Consider the following 18,809-nt stretch of genomic DNA (forward strand, 5'->3'; position numbering starts at 1 on the left):
TTGAAAAAAAAATAAGTGTACTATCCTATTTTTCCTTTAAAAATAATTTCAATGAAACTCAAGAAGAACTTCTGTGTCAAAGTCAGAAATACTATTTTAATTCTTAATCTATTAGGATTTCCACAAAAACAAATTGAAGAGGTAACTATTAAGAAGATATTGGATCAAGAATTCTGCTGACAAGGGCTGAAAAAAAATCCCCAATTTTAGATTGTGTGCGCTACTCCCCTCCTCCTTTCTTTTTTCCTTTATGGTTATATCACTGTGATCTTACCATGGCAAGAAACTGTAATATTGCTGTCCCCTTCCAGTGGGCTTTTATCATCTGGATGATTGCAGACTGATGACAACAGTAGAGTATCCTTAGGTTCAGTGATAATCTCTTGAATGAGAGGTTTCAGCAGGTTTTCTTGTTTATCTTTGGTCTCCAAGTCCCTTTCTGAATCAGAAGGCTCCATAACCAAGCCCTCAACGATGGGTCTTAGGATCTCCTTTTCATGATCTTCACGTATCTTGCACACATTTGAAAAAATTGCTATTGGAACCTCTTCTACTGAATTCCCAAATGTGCTTTTATTGTTTTCTACTGCAGAGTCACTCTCATTTACTGTGTCAGAAATTATCTCAATCTTTGGATGATATTCATGCTGTAAAAATAGAAATTACAATCAAAAAGATAGGTTTTTAGATATAAACATTAAAAGATAACTAAGATCTCTTGGAGTCATGCAACAATTGTCAGCTTTGACCTGCTCCTCTCCCCAAATATATAGATGTCCTTGTTTCTACTTTTTTTTGTTGCTTCTTCTTCTTTAGTTGATGATGTTAACTGTTTATCAGGTAGCAGCTGTGAACTGACTATAAAATAATAACTAATAATCATAAAAAGAATTGCATTTCAGTAATTATTACTGATGGAGCAATGTACTAAATTTTGTGATTATATTGAGCCTTGCCAGTGCTGTTTATAAGACATGACTTAACCAGGTCCTATCCGAATAGAGGGACCTAATTAACACCTTCAGGATATGAGAGTTGGTAACTCCCTTATTAATCCTCCTTGTTCCCTGCCCTTTTTTTTTTCTGATTTCTCTCTTACCTTCTGTGTAATTGAATTGTTAGCCAATTTCTTATTTTGCAACATTAATGTGAGTCTGTGAGCAAAAAATTAAATAAAATGAATACCTTACACTTAAGGAGTGTAGTAAAGATTTACAGTATTTTCGATCAAGTTGTAAAAACATGTCCTGTACTAGCCTAGGTCCAGCAAGGTAAGTATGAGTAAATGACAGCACCAGAATCACAGCAGTGCCTTTCATCTTTGTTGATTTCCTCCTTCTTTTCTCTTCTGTTTCTGTCTTATTTTATCTAGCAAATTAAATTGAGCAACACACATTAATGTCGGAATGAATTAATGGGGTTGGAACCGCCCTAAACCTGACTAGCTCGAAGTGGAGCCATGGAGTCTAGATCTATCTATGCTTTAAGTATTAGGCAATTTGTACAATCCATTCAGTTCACTACAACACAGTAGTACAGTACATTTTATTGGTAATATTCATGGAAACATGATATGCTAATAGGAATTAATCTTACTTGATTGTTGCATTACTTTTAGTTTTTCATTCTCCTATTTTCTACAATGCTATTGCATTATATGAAAAAGATTAAAAGTGGCTAGAGAAGATCTGCTGAAACCTCTGTTTTAGTTTATAACATTAACTGATCACATTTCTCAAAACAGCATTACATAATTTAGGCTATCCTCATTTTGAAAGACATCACTAAATAGTTTTGAAGAAGCATCATCACTGGAATTGAAGAGAATGTTACCTTTTGAACAAAGATTTCCTCTTCTGGAGCGTTTGGAACTTCTATATCTTCTAAATCAGGCAATTCCTGAAGATAATCACAAGATCAGTGGGAAACTTTAGCTCTAACCAGAAAAACACATTTTTGACATACTCTAATGTAGAACAGTACTGGCAAAAGCATCTCCTTTAATAAGATATTTTTAGAGGTTACTAATTATGTAGCAAGTTTGCTGGCATAACAGCATCAAGAAGATCAAATCAGTTGTGTATAAACTGTACTGTGCTGCTGGGTGAATAATGTTACAGAATTAAAATCAACAAATTAAATTTCTGTTTCTTTATAAGGTTGTGGCTAGTGCAGCATGTCTTGAATTCATCTAAAGCTATATAAAATATGAAAAAAAATGTAAAAATTAAGATTTGGAGGCCAATGCTAAATGGGTGAACTTGGTGTCAATGCAGAAGTGAAATAGCTGTTAAGTCCTGTTGCAGTCAACATGTGCCTGCATCCCAAACTTTTTACTAAAAGTTATTGTGTTTTAGAAACTTAGAATATAATTCATGCATAGCCAAGGAATACGCATAAACACTAGTTCCTGTTGAACAACTTCCAGTTAGTCCACAGCTGAAAGTACCTGTGGCTTGTTTCTGCTTGACTGAGGAATGTCACAACTGCATGACAAATCCTCCTCCACTCTTCTCCCTTATATCACTACCGAGACAAGTTACAGAACCCAGCATATGAATAAAGAGCACAGTGCTCTTCTGGAGCATCTTGCCACCGGCGTCTCCACGCTCATTCCCCAACATGTCAATTCTAAGTATCTCCGGAAAATCTGCAGTAGCGTAAGTACTGGAGGCTCTTGCCAAAACCTCCTTTCATTATTAAACAACAAGTGGAGAAAGGAGTAGCATGGAAGACTGCAATGTGTATTAGTATGTGATTTGTTTTTTGTGTTTTTGTTCTCTGTTGAAATAGGATATTCACACTTCTTACATGTCAAAGGTGCTTTATGCACATATGCTGAAGTGTGCAAAGGAGCTTGCTATGTGCCATAAGGTACCAAGAAAAAATGGCACTGAATCTCTCAGATCGTCACACTGTGGGTACCTACAGTACTGCTATTTATTTAGTGCTTTTATTTTAGACACTGAAAGAATAGCCTATAAAAACTGTATTGTATGTTCCCATAATTGCTGTGAGATCCCACGAATTTTCTCATTATTCTTATAATTAAAAAGATCCAAACTATCTTTGGTGGGTGCAGTAATTAGCACTCTACTGAAGCAGTGAGTTGAGCCCTTGTATAACCGGATGGGAAATCTTCCTAGAGAGACACAGAAAGGACATAAAATACCTTCCTAAAACACAGTTAGAATTTGGTAAACAGTAACTATATAAGGGATCAAAGAATATATTAAGTGCTCAGGGAAATCATAAGCTCAAAAGTTTGCTGTTGATACTAGCATGGTAATCTGATGTGGTCAGTTTAGTAGTAGTGTCGTATTTAGCAAATGTTGAACAGTCCTTGGCAGTTGGGTTGTATTTTTCAGTGATATTGTGTATGTCTTCTGTGAAACGTGTTTACATGTTTGCATCAGCAGGTAGAAACATTAGATAATAGAAGAGCATTTTAAAAATGTTAATCATTTATGATATATATGAATAATGCATATTCTGCCTCTTTTGGAAATATACCTAACATTTGGATTTTGAAAATTAGATATATAATATCACTAACATTTGCAATGTTAGATAGCTATGATTTTGTGCAGTAGCTAACATTCTTAATTACATATTTGATTGAGTTTTGTCTAATAGGATAGATTCTAGATTCTAGATTCTAGATTCTTTTTATTGTGACTTATATTCTTTAAATGAAGGCTCTTATTAACTTTTCCTCAAAGAAATCCCAAAGCTAAAGAGTCAACTTCAGGAGATCAAAGCACAAAATAAACTTTGGAAGCAGTGGTAATTTCTTTTGGCATGCTGTGTTGGAGAGGATGAGTAACATTACAACCTTCCTATTTTTTTCTTGTTATTTACTTTTCTGAGAGCATCAGTCTTAGAAACCTGATTATGCTCTTCTATTCAGCAAGAATGTTACAAGAATGCATTTGGGAGTTGGCCATATCCAAATACAAACTTCTCAAAATCTGAATCTAATACATACGTCAAGAAGAAGTTTCTCTGGTGTCCCCAGTTTGATTTGTTCTTTTTCAACACAGTCATCCACTTCAGGAACCATCTTCCCTCCTGGCAAATCTACAGAATAAGAAATTCCTTGGAACAGAGAACTAACTGAACACATGACTTTGCATGTTGCCATGAAAGCACTGCAGAACCTAATTGCCATGGACCTAATTAGTGTCACAGAATTCACAGCTAAATTCAGAGCTTTCCTTTCTATCATATCTATCTTATACTGCATACATTAATATATATATTTAATAATGTATTTCATATATAAACATCAAAAAGCATTCTATTTTTAACAGCACAAAACCACTAAGGCAGCTACGCTAAGACAGAGTTTGGCTCATCATCTGTATTTCCTCTGCTTGGTTTGATTCTTCACTGTGCACATTACCGTTTGCCTTGCTGCTGAAGTTTGAGCAGTTGTATGAATTTGATCCTAGTGCATCCTCTTTAATTTTAGCAGGAATATATGCAGAGGGGAAATCTGTGTAATCTTCTGTGTCTGAGGGCAGCGTTACTGCTTCATCGTAAGCATCAAACCTTTCATTTACAGATTGCTCAATCTTCTGTTGAGTTTCTGCTTCTTCTGATACATCTGATAGTTCTGATGCATTAGAAGTTCCATCACTCTCATCTGAACTTGCAGATGCTCCTACAGAAGAAGTTATTTAAAATTACTGAGTTAACTGGCCAGTTTTCATTCTAGACACTGCGACTGTAATTTCAGTCTTAAAAGTTTGGCCTAAAATGTACATCGAAAGCCTCTGCTTGAACAGTCATTCATGTATCAATTGCAGCCACGTTGAGGATTTTCCATGTCATAAAGAATTCCCCAGGAAAAGCCTCCTCTAGGAACGCACTGAAGTAGTCCAGTATCCACAGTTACCTTTGAGCCGTTCACTTTGGGAAGATGCCCAAGTGTCTACACTTAAATACATGCTTGAGCATTTTGATGAATCTGTGACAAGTCTACTGAAGTTATTCTCTCCCTTACGCAAGCTACTAGTTCACAGAACAAGTTTTACTTGTTATTCAATTACATTTCAGAGACTGTAAAACCACAAAAATTATCAAATGAATCCTCCTCTGCACTGTAACCCCTTCTTATTTGGCTTCTGTCTTGCTGATCTTGAAACACATGCTCTTACAGAAAGCTGGGCTGGGGACTATTTTTGTTCATGAATTTATGCCATCTTGAATAATGTGACAGGAGAATCTGTGGCATGAGGAATGGCAATAAGTGAAGGAGGTCCTTAAAAGTCTTCCTCATACTGCCTGCATTATCAATGCTGTGGATGGCCTCAAGTTGTTACCTGTGAGTGAATGTAGCAGTGCAGAGGTACCTGGATGTGAACTGGCAAGGCAGTTATCCCTGGGTCTCCCTAGAGCTCATACTCAGGCCAGGCCCAAGCTGTATCTAGGGTAAATACTGCTCCTGTGGTGTCTCTGGCTGTTTCCTTCTCTGAGTGACTGTTGGGACTGTTATTGCCTTGCCCAGGGATGTAAGTCTTTTAGTACTTGACCACGTACAGATTTGGGTTCTTGGCTTGTGTGATCAGGTTTGGTTGCTCTGAGGTAAAACACAATGGCTTAAAAAGCTGAGACAGAAAGTGTTTAGTTTTTTTTTTGTTTGTTTGTCTGTTTGTCAGTGAGAAAGGTGATGTTTGTTTAAAAGCTTTTCAAGTTCAGAAAAAAAATTAAGTATATTAAAAAAATTCCATCATCCTGCTTACGAGCATTTGAGAACTATTAACTAGTTTTAAATATTCAAACTGAAGCAGTCACAAACACAACTTTCTCCCAAAATACTAACAACCAACCTCCTCGGGGCTCCTTTACAGCTCTGTTTTCATGCTTTGCACTTGCATCTCTTTCTTCCATATACTTTTGTCTTTTCTTTTCCTCTGCCTTTCTCCTGATTCTTGCTAAAGCATTGACACTATCTTGGATTTTTTTCCTCTCTCTGGTTTCCCATTTTTCCCTTTCTGCTTTCTCAGCTTCAAGCCCTCCAATCGCCCAGGCTTCTGCACAGGCTCTAATGAAAAACAAAAGAAACCACCGTAAGTAGGTTTAAAAGCTCACGTTCATAATGAAAGAGAAATTTGGAAATCTTGCAACAGAAAAGAAAGGCAGCACTGACAATCCCTTAAGCAACTGGACCACATTTATCTTGCACGTGTAATTACAATGAAACAAAGCAAAGATATGCAAATGCTAATAATTGCAAAAGCAGATCCATGAGAAGTGCTGATCTTGGCTCTGCTTTCCCAGGCATCTGTTCAGTCTCAGCTGAGATTATAATTTGTCTCTGCTATACAGACTTTATGTAAAATACTTGTTCAATAATTAATTTTATTGAAAAAATGTGTTTTTTCTTATGTTGAATGCAGATCTCTGTAGTATAATACTAGTGTACTCAAAATCACTTTCCCTCAATAAATTATAGTGGTTAGTCTTCCTTTGAAAATATTGATTGTTGCATTTGAGCTTTATTGCTCTCTAAAGAAGATGTCTCTGTTTCTTACCTATCTTTTGGGAAAACTGGTCTGTCATCCAGATATGTTAGCTGTTTTAGTCGAACAGTAAGTGTTTTTCTATAATTAGCAATTTTCTTTATCACTTGATTTCCCATGAGATTAAGCACACACTAGAAAAGCAAAAGAAACATTTTGAGTGGAAAAATAAACCCCACCTATTTAGATATGCACTATCACTTCAAAAACAAATAAATAAACTATCCATCTACAATCACAGATGAAGCTATTTTAATAAAATTTGTTTTGGGTCGCAGACCCAGCAGATGATACTGGTAAAACCATTTAATAGGATGTTGACTCATAAAAATGACAAACCCTCAGCTACACTCTGCTTACCAAATTAGGCATGGCCTCCAAAACAGATATAATATTTGGATCATCTAGGTAGTTGTGGGAAAGATCGAGGACACAAATACTTGGACATTCTTGCAAGTGCTGTATGTCTTCCACTGTTTGTAATTTATTGTGTGCAATCTGCAGAGTGTGCAGGACTTTCAGGCAAGCTGTCAGACAAGAACAGTACAATTAAAGGGAAGGTAAAAGTCAATCCTTCACAAAGGATTTTCTGCAGAAAGCAGAAAAATATATTTTCAACATCACTGTTTAATACTGAATTGTGGGGAGTTTTCTATACATTTGTTGAATCTGCCACATATATTTATTGGCTATTCCTTCAAAGCTGTTTTCACCTCCACTAGAAAAATGGTTGTTTTAGGATGGCTGGGCATTTTAACTCAAGTTTCAAACAAGTGAGTTTGTACAAAAGCAAGAGTATCTTTTTCAAGTTACTGCTTATATACAGAAATTATTTTTTATTTTCTGCTGAAGATGGGATAAATCCTTTCATAGACGTAAGAGATTTGGTAATCATGTCTGCAACTGCCAAAGGCAATCCTAATTGTAAATAGCAAAAACTGGATTGTCAGCATGTCTGCAACACAGGTAAGTACTGAGGCAGTATTAAGAAGCGTGGAAAAACTTAATTGTTTGAGGTATCCATGTGTGAGAAATTATTACATCTTTTCCATTTTTTCCTCTGTTCCAAGTGGAAAGTATATAGGTTTGACTTCAAGAGAAGCCTTGTGGTCTTTGGGATGAGATACTGTACAAGAATTTAACATGTATTTTAAAAATATCCCTGAAAACTATTGCCACTAAAAACAGTCAAAGGTTAGGAAAATGGGTGTGTTTTACGTTAAATGTCGCATCAACAATTCTTACAGAGATTCTCAATGGTCTTGATATAGTTGTTACTAATATTGAGGGAATCCAGCTTTTGTAAGGCTTCCAGGTTTTCAATTCTATTAATTAAATTCAGTTGCAAGTAGAGACAGCGCAACTCTGTCAAAGCTTCCAAATTCTCAATTTTTGCTAAGCCATTGCATTCCAGCCATAAGCACTTCAATCCTGTATATTCTTCAAGATTCTCCAGACGGTCAAAACCTGCAGAGAAAAAATGTAAAATGTCTTTAGATAATACTGCATTTGCTGAACATCAGTGTTTGGAAGAGTCATTTCCATTAAACCAGTGTTGCTGGTACACTTGGTGAGAAGGCTTGGGTTCAAGTTGATGACAACATCACATGAGAAACATGTAGGTTCTTTAAAATGATAAATAATAACATGTGGAGAAAATAGCAAAACCAAGACCAAATGTAGAAAGTAGGTTTAACATGTCCTATTTATTTGTAACAGTTTTAAGCTGTAGTGAACAAGCTAATTGTATCTTTCAGAAAACTGCTCACCAACCACAAGGCAATGACCCACATTCATTCTATCAAGTGTTTTATCCTTCGTTAGTACCACAGAATCTCATATGTATTTAGTGTTTATGGCCTTCTTCCTGACCATATTTATTTTTACTGTCCAAAAAGTTCCTAAGGTGGAAAATAGATTACTTACACAAACACATTTAAAAATGAAGAACACATATTTTCCTCCAAACGTGATCCAGATCAGTATTTTAAGACACAGAGGCTATCTTACCTTTATAATGCAAGTAAAGTGTATCATTTAAGGATGGGGTCAAGTACAATTTCTGCTGCTTACAGATGTCTCGCAGGACCTTTTTTGTCATTCTGAAATAATAAAGGGAAGCAGAAATAAACTAAAAATGTATCTCAGTGCACTCTGAAATCTTCTTTTATTCAGAGTTCAATACAACATAATTAATGGTTCTTTTATATAAGAGAAAATCTACAGATTTCAAGACTATATGCAAACTAAGCAAGCTGTAGATTTTCTTAGAATGGTTTCCATTTCTATGTTTAAAATGTGTTACAAGGCTCTTCCTACGCCTATATATATAGAGAGAGGGGAGCAAGTTGGAAAGTAGGTATGGAATTAGAGAGTTTATCTCCCTGGATAACAGAAGAATGATCCTTTCGTAGGTTCTTGTTCCTTCCTCTCCTATTGTTCCCTCCATTTCTTGCTGTTTTGATGCGGAACCTTCGGTGGCACAGAGACCACACAACACCCACACAGAATGAGGATCTCAGTCTAGAAAATCAGTAGCTATCAACCTAACATTTTAATGAAACACTGACTCTGAAATATCACGCAGAAATACAAAATACTGAACTGTGATAGGTTGGGAATGCCACAGGAGGAACATAAACAACACCTGTTCAGTGGTAACTGCTTAATATTCAGCTCCATCCCTTTGAGGATTTATGCAAGTGAGAAGCCAGAAAAGACTAATCAGTGAAGCTGAGCGCTGCAGATGTGCAGTGCAGGGGTGAGGGACTCAGCAAGAGGCAGTGAGCAAAAACCTACAGAATGAAATAGCAGAGGCTCCAAGGGGAAAGAATTTGGGCCAGTTGCCTACAGTGGTTGATGTTGGCCATAGAGGTTGGAAGCTGCAGATGCCAGTGAAATGCAGTGAAATGGACAGCAAAACCCAGAGTGGGGTTTTTGAAGGAGGAATGATGCCTGGATTTAAATAAACATCAATAGCCAATAAATTACCTTATACAGCCATCCTTTTCTTCTTTCTTTTGACTGAATGAGCTGGTTACTGATTTGTGATCACCATCTGGTTTTTGTTCATTCTGTTGATGTGTTCCGGACACTTGAATATACATTTCAAGAAAAAAAAAAAAAAAGTGTTCTAACCAAGATTTTTACTGACATTTTTATTGAAATGAAACTGATAATTTTTTCTAAGGTAAACTTAGTAAAATAAGATATAAATACTGCAATAATGCATTTCTTGTTTAGTTCTGCAAGTCAATTCTGAGGAGCAGTATCCATTCATCTTAAGAAGGATTATTATAATATATAGTGGCAATAAGGTACTGGTACCAAAGTTCATGCAGATTTGGACACCTTTTATACATCACATTCAAATACTGATAATTTGAGGTTCATGATTGCTAATTTTGCATGTAATGGCTTATCTGCATTATGTTGAAAATTGCAGATGTTTGTAGTCTACTACTACTAGACTTGTCTTCTACAAGTTTACCATTTTGCACTCTTATGGTGTCTCCAGTGCTATACTCATTCAAAATGTCTTCAGGCTGCTTTTGATTAATTACATCTTCCATAATTTTCTCTTCAGATTCTTTCTCTGCACCTTCTACTTGTACCTGCAGTTCTGACACTTAGAAAAAGTGAAAAAAAAAAAAAAGATTTGAATTCCAGCTCTTACATTGGTAAACTACAGAATATGCACACAAAAATATATTGTTAAATATTCACAATATTTGCCTAGCTAGGCAGCTGGAAGAGCTTACCTGTTTCCCCAGGACTCTCTACATTTTCTGTTTGGGTAGCTTCATTTTTGGTGCCATTCAGAGCCTCTCCTGATGCCCCTTGCAGGGGAGCCTCCTCTCCAAGGCCTCCATCAGGGGCTCCGCACTGCGGCTGCATGGCAGGCTGTGTGATCTAGACCAGCGTGGGTCAGTATGTGACACACGGCCCGACCTCCAGGCAGAATGCCTAAAGGTGTACAGGTAAATACAAGGTATACAGGTAAACACAGGTGAAGACACTGGTATTGGTAAATTATGAAGCCTGAGTGGAGCTAGGAGGCTGGGCCTAGCCATTATGAAGACCATAAAGTGGGAGAGAGGGAAACTTAGCCTTTCTGTGACCACACTCCTAATGGAAAGGAGTGTGATAAACTCCATGGGGCAGACCAAGTTGTTCCCTTCAAAACAGGCACGCAGAGGCTGCAGCCTCCGTCACAGGCTGCTCTTGGGCAACGGGGCACCCTATTCTGCTGGCACTGGAAGGAAGGAGAGCTGCCAGGAGGAGTTTTATTCTCCTATCGGGGTAGAGGACGGTGGCGCTTTTATGTCTCTCCCCTACTGTTATTTTGGTTTAGCCCATGCTAAGCGAAAGGAAAGTCCCCGGTCCCACAAGGCAGAGCCAGGGTGCTCCGGGCATGGCTACGGCCCCGCAGCGCGGTGCAAACCTGGGCCCGGCCGCAGGGGAGCCGGGGCCGCTTCTGCTCCGTCCCAGGCAGCGAGAGATGCAAAACGCGGCGGGCGGAGACGCGCCGCTAACGGCCGCTAACGGCCGCGGTCGCCATGGCGACGCCGCGCGCGGCCCACAAGCCCCCGCGGCCGCTCTCGCGGCGCTGAGGCGCGGGCGCGGCTGGCGGCGGCGTGGACGGCTTGCGGGTACGGTGGTTCCGCCGTCCTGTTCCGGGGCTGCTCCGGGCCGGTTCGGTACCGCGGGGAGCGTTAGCCGTTGTGCGGGTGGCGGGGTTGAGACCGAGGGGAGCGCGGGGAGACCGTGACGCCTCGTCCGAGGGAAACGGCGCGTCGTCTCCCGAGCGTTTGCTCGAGGGGAGACGGCGGCGACAGCTTTTTCTTGTGAGGGGGTGTTTTTTTTTTTTTTTTTTTTTTTTGTTGTTGTTGTTGTTTGGTTTGGTTTTTAGTTGTAAAATTCCCGCCGTTTGCGAGGTTGGGAAGCTCCCTGCGGGGAGGTGTCTGCGCCAGGAAGCGGGTGGGGTGGGAGAAGGAAGGAGAAAGGTGGGAAGGGGAGAGGATATCCCGGCTGCATGGGGGTATCGCCCGCAACGGTCTCCTGTTATCCACGCAGGGACGTGTGAGGAAGCTGCTTGTGTGCCCAGGGCTGAAGGCCCAGGGATAAGTACAGCGAGTAGAGGAGCAAAGCGAGTCCACATATCCCGTTTTGAGTTTGAGTCTGCCCGGAAAGGCCAGGGTGGGTGGTGTGGGGTGTCAGTGGAGCCCTCATTTGTGCTTGCAAAATGCCACCTGTCTGCCGTGAGAACGTGATTGCTCTGTGAGGTTTGTCTCTATTTGATAATAGTCTGATAATTCAGCTAATAAACTTGGATGCTTACTACACTTGGAGGAACAGTGATGTTCTGTGGTTGATATTCTGCAAGTTTTCACAACTGTAGTGTTAAATGGTGGAGCTGGTTATTTCTACTGTGCTGCTTCACACCCTGATTGCATCTGCCCTCTTCACTATGTGGCTATTTTATTTATACTAATCTTGTGTGTTCTTTCAGTGGCAGTGGCCCCTGGTCAAGGTATCATAGATGACCTGAAAGTTTGGGTACACAGTATTTTCAGATGCAGAGCACTAGTTAAGAAATTATTAGCAGTTTATAATGACTCTAAGGACTAAAATTACACGTTGATCTTTATGATTTTATTGTCTCATTACTTTCTGTGCTTCAAAGAGTCTCTTGTTTCTTGTACTTTGAGCTCTCTCCCTCCGGTTACCCCAGCCTATTTTGTAGATAAGATAAATTATGGAAAATTAACATTCAACTATTGCATTTCCCTTTTCTGCTTAGGCTTGAATTGTTTTATTTACAATATTGGAGTTGAGCAACATAGCTAAATCCTTGAAGATGATGACAGAGATTACACTATTTTCCTCTACTGTCAGGAATGCTGTTCAGTAGCTTAGGAGAGAGTTGATTTGAAGCCTAAAGAGATAGAGGCTATATAAAGAGAGACGATCTGGTGAAACAGAAGGATTTAAAGTTGCAATCTTGGTAGGAATAATTTGTCCTCCTTTACAAAGAGTGTGAAGTAGTCAAGATATTTAACAACCAGTAATTAGTGAGACCTCGTTGCTGCCAAAGCTTTTTGCCTGAAGTGCTAATGTGTCATATTATTTTGCCATAACCAGCTTTTTGCAGCTTTTTATTCTTTAATTATTATTTTTAATTAAGTCATTCTTCTTGCAGCACAATTTATCACTGCACATGCCTTCTTATCCATATGATTTTAACCTTGAGAAAGAGGTAGTTATTTATATATTTTAGCACTGCATGTTTGGGTCAAACATACACCTTTTCTAAGAGACAAGAAAAATAATAGTAGGAGATAATTCCAGGCAACCTTCTTAAGCTTGGATTACTTTGTTTGTTTTTTGCCATCGAGGTGGTACTATACATTTTTGGATGGATTGTAACATATGTAGAATCTCCAAGGTCATTTATTCTGTAATCATGTAATATGACAAGTTGATATGGTTGGAAAGAAGGTTGTAATTGCCTCCCTAAATGCCCTCCCCTCTTCTGTCTAGGCTTATGATTGCCATGGCTGCGGTGGATCGTTTCTCCCTCTTGTACAGGGAGATCGGCCGTACCTGCAATTTTTACATCGAGGCCCTAGCGATCATTGGAGCTTGGTACACGGCTAGGAAGTTCATCAGTTTTGCTTTGAACAGCTACAGTCTCCTCCGGCTCCATTTCCTTCCAAAGGTGGTTGGCGAGATTGATCTTGTCAAGCGCTATGGAAAGTGGGCTGTAGTAACTGGTAAGTGACTCAAGCAAGTATATTTACTTATGTTTACATAACATGTATCTTCAAGGAAGAGTTAATCTGACTCCTGAAATGGGTTATTAATCTCTCTTCCCTACCAATCACGCATGAAGAAACCTCTTACCAGAATTTGGAAGTTCTGTAAAAGTCATTATCTTACTTTGCTGGGTAAGTTTATGTCACAAGCTGGGATTTGTATTAACTCAGGCTGCAGCTGCAGAATGAATGCAATTTAATTTGAACGACTGTCATCTAGAAGACAGTTAAGCTCACTGTAGTGATTGTCTGCTACAGCTTTTCCCTAAAATTGTAAGGTACACCCAAAACGCATATGGGCAAGCATAAGAATACACAGCAAAAGTACATAGAGATGCACCTGGGAGCACTATGGCATTTGTGCGGGTGCTGAATTCTGAGCAATGTTTAAGTTTGCATCTCTGACATCCTTCTTGTTTGTTAAACTTCTACTGTAAGTGCTCTGCTGTTGTCATTGAAATGTTTAAGTCTCTCGAGAGGGCGTTGCAGAAGGTTCTTGCTGACGGTGTTGTCCTCAGTGTTGTCCTCAGCTGTCCTCAGGTTTTAAGATCAGTATGTTCAGGGTGGTGTCCGCTTCAGAGAAGGCAGTAAAACTGTAATTAAAAGAACTGTAGAAACAGAAGACGAGGCTTGCTCTAATCTTTGCAATTTTCTATTCCAGGTAGCACAGATGGCATTGGGAAAGCATATGCTGAAGAGCTGGCCAGGCGAGGTGTCAACATCATCTTAATCAGCCGCAGCAAGGAGAAGCTGGAGGCTGTATCTCGAAGCATAGCTGAAACCTACAAAGTGGAAACAGATTTCATAGTAGCTGACTTCAGCAAGGGGCGTGAGGTTTACCTCCCCATTAAGGAGGGCCTGAAGGACAGAGAAATTGGAATTTTGGTGAATAATGTAGGATTGTTTTATACCTATCCGGACTACTTTACCAACATGACAGAGGATTTGCTGTGGGACATGATGAATATTAATATTGCTTCTGCTAACATGATGGTCCATATTGTGCTGCCAGGCATGTTAGAGAAGAAAAAGGGGGCAATTGTGAATGTGTCTTCTGCATCCTGTTGCCAACCAACACCAATGCTGACAGTGTATGGAGCCTCTAAAGTAAGTTGGAGTGTGATGTTTAATGGTATATGTTGAAGAGTAGAGCTATGGGTTTTCTGGATTTTTTTTTTTCTTCCCTAAAACGTGTTCAATGGGAATATCAAAATAATTGAAACTTTTCTAGGGACTTACCAAATGCCAGTGTATTATGCAGTCAGCATACTGCTTTATCACAGTAACAGGAATTTCTTATCTCTATTCCCCATCTGTGCTGTGCAGAGATGTCTCAACATACTTACAGATTAGTGTTTGGTAGCAAGAGGGGCTACGCTTATGGTTCAGCCACTGCTGTGGTAAGTGCTGCAAAAAGGCAGCTTTGTCTGTGAGATTGGGGCAATTGGTGCACACTGAGTGGGACAAAAGGCAATAATCATTACCTGAGCCATGTTTGGGAAGTAGTGAAAAGGACTTTTTTCCCATAATTATTCTTCCTGAGGAGAGTGGGGCAGTAGTGAATAGGCTGGGACAGTTGGATGATGCTGGAAGCCTGTATGTGTGTGGGGATGCAGACACGTTGGATGATTTGCTGCTGAATCTTCAAAAGCAATTGGGCTTGTATACAAAGTTCCTTCTAACAGCCCTGTTTCTCCTGTGGTTCTTGTGAGCTCTTCCTTTTGCCTGAAGCAACAGCAACTGTGTTACCCCAGAGTATAACTCCTTGAAGATATTTTTTTTTAAGTGTTGAAACTGGCTTAAAAAGAACTCCCGCTCTCTCTGCAGAGCATCTTTCTCTTGGTTACGCAAAGTGCATCTACAACTGCACTCAGACCACATCAGATAAGTGGCCTGAATGAAATAAAACAAAATCCAAAGCCTACTATTTTTTTCTTACCATCATTAATTTAAATCCTCGGTCAGCAATCTGGCTTAAAGCATGGCCTCTCAACAAGCACTATGGCATTCTAAGCTTTCTTGTGGGCTAGTTGTGTAAAATGTTTGAAGTGGTTGGTTTGGGCTTCTTTCTTTTGATTCTTGTTGGTTTTTGCCCAAGGTAGTCCCAGCAAGTAACTAGTCCGGTTTCTGGAGAGGACCATTTGAACATGAAATTCACTTGTCCAGTTCTTTAACATATTTTACTTCCTGTTGTCCTTTTGACAGTGGTAGGCATAGTTAGCCTTTGAGCACCCTCTGTATAGTCCCCAAGCTAAAGAAGTTCTTTGTTTTGGGTGAAACTAATGTTTCCATAGTGTTTTTAACCAGAAATTGCCAGATTTGTTTTTTTGATAAATGCACATCAGAGAGGGAAGTTATTACCTTTTCCTGTAAGTTACTGAAATACTGCAAGGTTCTTGCAAACAAATGTCAACAAATAGAAATACTGTGTGTGTGTGTGTGTGTATATATGTGCGTATGTGTGTGTGTATATATATATATATTTGGCCTATGCCCATGCATATGCCAAAACTTTGCTGTAGTTTTGAAAAAACTCTGCACTGAGACTTAACTGTTATAAGCACAAAACTGAGGCAGCTATTTTGCTTTTGTTTCCCTAGGCCTACTTGGACTATTTCAGTAGAGCACTACATTACGAGTATTCCTCAAAAGGAATCTTCATCCAGAGTTTAACTCCATTCGTAGTTGCTACAAAAATGGTACCGCGCGGTAGTGTTGGATCAAAAAGATCTTTCTTTTTTCCTTCTGCCGAAGAATATGCGAGTCAAGCAGTTTCTACTCTTGGCCTGTCCAAAAGGACTACTGGTTACTGGAAGCATGCAATGCAGGTAAAAGAATTCATTAGAATCTTTTGTGTTAGCCAGTAGAAGTAAGAGATTTACTTTCTTAGAAGTCAAGACAGGAACTGTGGAAATATTTTGAAAAAAAAATACAGTACATAGCAAAAGACTTAACAGCATTGCCCCATGTTTACTTATTTCACTTTAGTAAATTATGCTTGGGCATACTGTTTTTAAAGATGAGAGAGAATCTGCTTTCTACTGGAAATCCACAGCAAAAGTAGCAAATGGGTTTTTATTCAAAAGCACACTTTTTTGGGGTGGGGGGGGGAGGGGGAGGTAATGTTGCTGATCAGGCCTGCATTTCATTGTGTATTTTTGAAGAGAAGATGCATTTTGTTGAATCTTAGTTTATATCTCATACATGTTTCAGTGCTTTAGTGGTAATTTGTTTGATTTAATCAAAAAATACTAATCTTCCCTTTCCTCCTTCTCTCTTCTCGTCTCCCTGCCTGTCTCCACAGTTCACACTGGGTGAACACCTACCCGAGTGGATCTGGGCATGGGGCGCGAAGTTTTTGGCCAGAATTGTACGCAAAGAAGCTTTAACAAGCAAACTGAAGTAGGAATATCCAGATGAGAAGTGATCTGAGTGCTGCAAGACTGTTTAGAGTACTCTGAATTTAGTGAAGACTACATTTTGCTTGTTTATTTGTATTAAATAGTTCCACTGTTTTCATCTAGGACAAACAGCTGGTCTTGTTGAGGAAAATCTTGGTACACCTTGTCTTTAATGAATTTGGACAAGAACATGTAGAGTTGTAATTCTGATCATGAATGTCTCTTGAATCATCCTAAATGATTTCAAATTAAATCAACAGGATTCAAGATTTCTCCAAGCCTTTCAAAAATGGGCCCCAGAGAGATCCAAAATCATGCTGCTTAAAAAGAGCAATCCCAGTTAACTGATAAGTTTCTATAACATACAACTTAGTGAACTTTTCTGGTCTTTAGACTGTAAATGTTCGTATGCTTCAAATGTACAAGTTTAGTCTTTTTGGTTTTGTTGTTCTTGTTTTGCTTTTTTGAATGATGTTAATTTAAGGTACTTCTCGAAATTCAGGTGTATAGAAAGTTGTTAAAATGACTGAAAAAGTCATACAGAGCTGTAAAGCAATTTGGAGATATATTTGTTTGCTTCCATATTCCAAGCATGAATGCTCTTGATCATGCTTTAAATACTCCTTCAGCAATCTGAGACATGTCTGGAGCATTGAGTAAAGACTGTAGAAACAGATTAGCTGAAGAAGAATAACAATTAACTTAATCTTTTGGTTTAAATAAACCGATTGTCTTTCCTAAGAGAATAAAAAAGTTATTAAAAGTCTTGGTGCTTCAAGATTTTGATGCTTTTATGTATAGATATACCTAATAATATATTGTTTATATTATATATATTCATGTGATCATCTGATACCACGCATGAGTTGCAGACTAAATCTCTGGAAGTCAGAGCTTTAGGTCTCTTCTGTATATTTGTAATTACTATGTGAATAGTTATTCTTCATCCTTTTCTATTTTATCAGGGAATCATTAGTTCTCCTCCTGTATTGAAACCCTCCACACTAACTGTATAGCTGCTATCCATGGCTCTGTGGATCGAAGTATCCTTCCCCTTTCTGCTATTCCACCATTCATTGTGGCGCTGTATTGTATGACAGCGACAGGGTGGGTTAGGTCAGTAAATTTCTATCCCTTGTTCATTAAAATCCCTGCACCCAGAGCTGGGAGGAACTGTGTGCTTTTTCCCTAAACACTGCACTTGTGATTGCGAAGTGGCTTTCCTGTAGCTCCTCCACAAGAACGTTGCCCTGGTGATGTTAAATTCTGCACGTGTATCATTGCCCCCCAGAAATTTTTCATGGGATTGGGTTTTGTACCTTAATATATAATTATTTCTATGCAACCTTTTTATAAAATTCTGAGAGGTAGCACTTGGCATCTTAACAGGAGCTATTAAAAATTTAGATGATTAGACTGAATAGACTGAAACTGTCCCCAGCCTTCGGGATCACGGCGCTCTCGTGAGGGAGCCCGTAGCCTCGAGCCTCGCTTTTCTGAGAGCGACCCAGCTCTGTTCGCCCCTTTCTGAGGATAATTCCCCTCCGGGCGTCCTTGGCGGCAGTACCGTCGCGGCAGCGGGCCCGTTTCGCTAGCAGTGTAGCACGGCAGTGTTTTAGCGTGCGGTTTTTTGCGCCTCGCTGTTTCTTCCGCCGGTAACGGCGCGGGTTACGCCCCGGCCCCTCACGGAGCCGCAGGGAGGGCGCAGCGGCCGCCGGGCGTGTGCGCCCAGGCGGCGGGGCGCAGTGCGCACGCGCACCGCGCTCTCGCGAGACGGCGCCGGTAAACACTGCACAAAATGGCGGCCGCGGCGGCGGGCCTGGGGGCGGTGGCGGCGGCCCGGTGAGTGCGACGGGCGGAGCGGGGGGGAGCGGGGAGGGGAGCGCTCAGCCCTCCGGTCCGGCGGGCGGGCGGACAGCGGCCTGCTCCGCAACAGCTGCCCGCTCCGCAGCAGGCGCATCGCCGTGCCCGGGGCTCCCGCGCAGCCCCTCAGCTCGGGGCCTTCCCCGGGCTCGCGCCTGCCGGCACCTTGGTGTGTTTATTCGATGGAGCCGAATAAAGCT

The 18,809-nt window shown here is 40.0% G+C and overlaps 2 protein-coding genes across 2 annotated transcripts; one reads left to right on the plus strand and one right to left on the minus strand.

Moving 5' to 3' along the window:
- Positions 1 to 4,337: 4,337 nt before the first annotated feature.
- On the minus strand, positions 4,338 to 11,015 carry LOC148592513 (dynein axonemal assembly factor 1-like). The gene is made up of 9 exons (XM_088534584.1): positions 10,972 to 11,015; positions 10,289 to 10,493; positions 9,519 to 9,621; positions 8,538 to 8,629; positions 7,773 to 7,994; positions 6,888 to 7,054; positions 6,540 to 6,661; positions 5,835 to 6,049; positions 4,338 to 4,666 (listed from the first exon to the last, which is right to left on the minus strand). The coding sequence occupies exons 2-9, from the start codon at positions 10,422 to 10,424 to the stop codon at positions 4,338 to 4,340; spliced, it is 1,386 nt and encodes a 461-aa protein (XP_088390710.1). The 5' UTR covers positions 10,425 to 10,493; positions 10,972 to 11,015.
- Positions 11,016 to 11,210: 195 nt separating this feature from the next.
- On the plus strand, positions 11,211 to 16,821 carry LOC104564341 (hydroxysteroid dehydrogenase-like protein 1). Its single transcript, XM_088534589.1, has 5 exons — positions 11,211 to 11,227; positions 13,071 to 13,303; positions 14,007 to 14,452; positions 15,946 to 16,173; positions 16,650 to 16,821. Exons 2-5 carry the CDS (start codon positions 13,075 to 13,077, stop codon positions 16,749 to 16,751), a joined length of 1,005 nt encoding a protein of 334 aa, XP_088390715.1. The 5' UTR covers positions 11,211 to 11,227; positions 13,071 to 13,074; the 3' UTR covers positions 16,752 to 16,821.
- The last annotated feature ends 1,988 nt before the right edge of the window (positions 16,822 to 18,809 follow it).

Source organism: Tinamus guttatus, unplaced genomic scaffold (assembly GCF_059628265.1).
Source record: "Tinamus guttatus ecotype Peru unplaced genomic scaffold, ASM5962826v1 Tinamus_guttatus_pri_ptg000576l, whole genome shotgun sequence".
NCBI classification, from domain to species: domain Eukaryota; kingdom Metazoa; phylum Chordata; class Aves; order Tinamiformes; family Tinamidae; genus Tinamus; species Tinamus guttatus.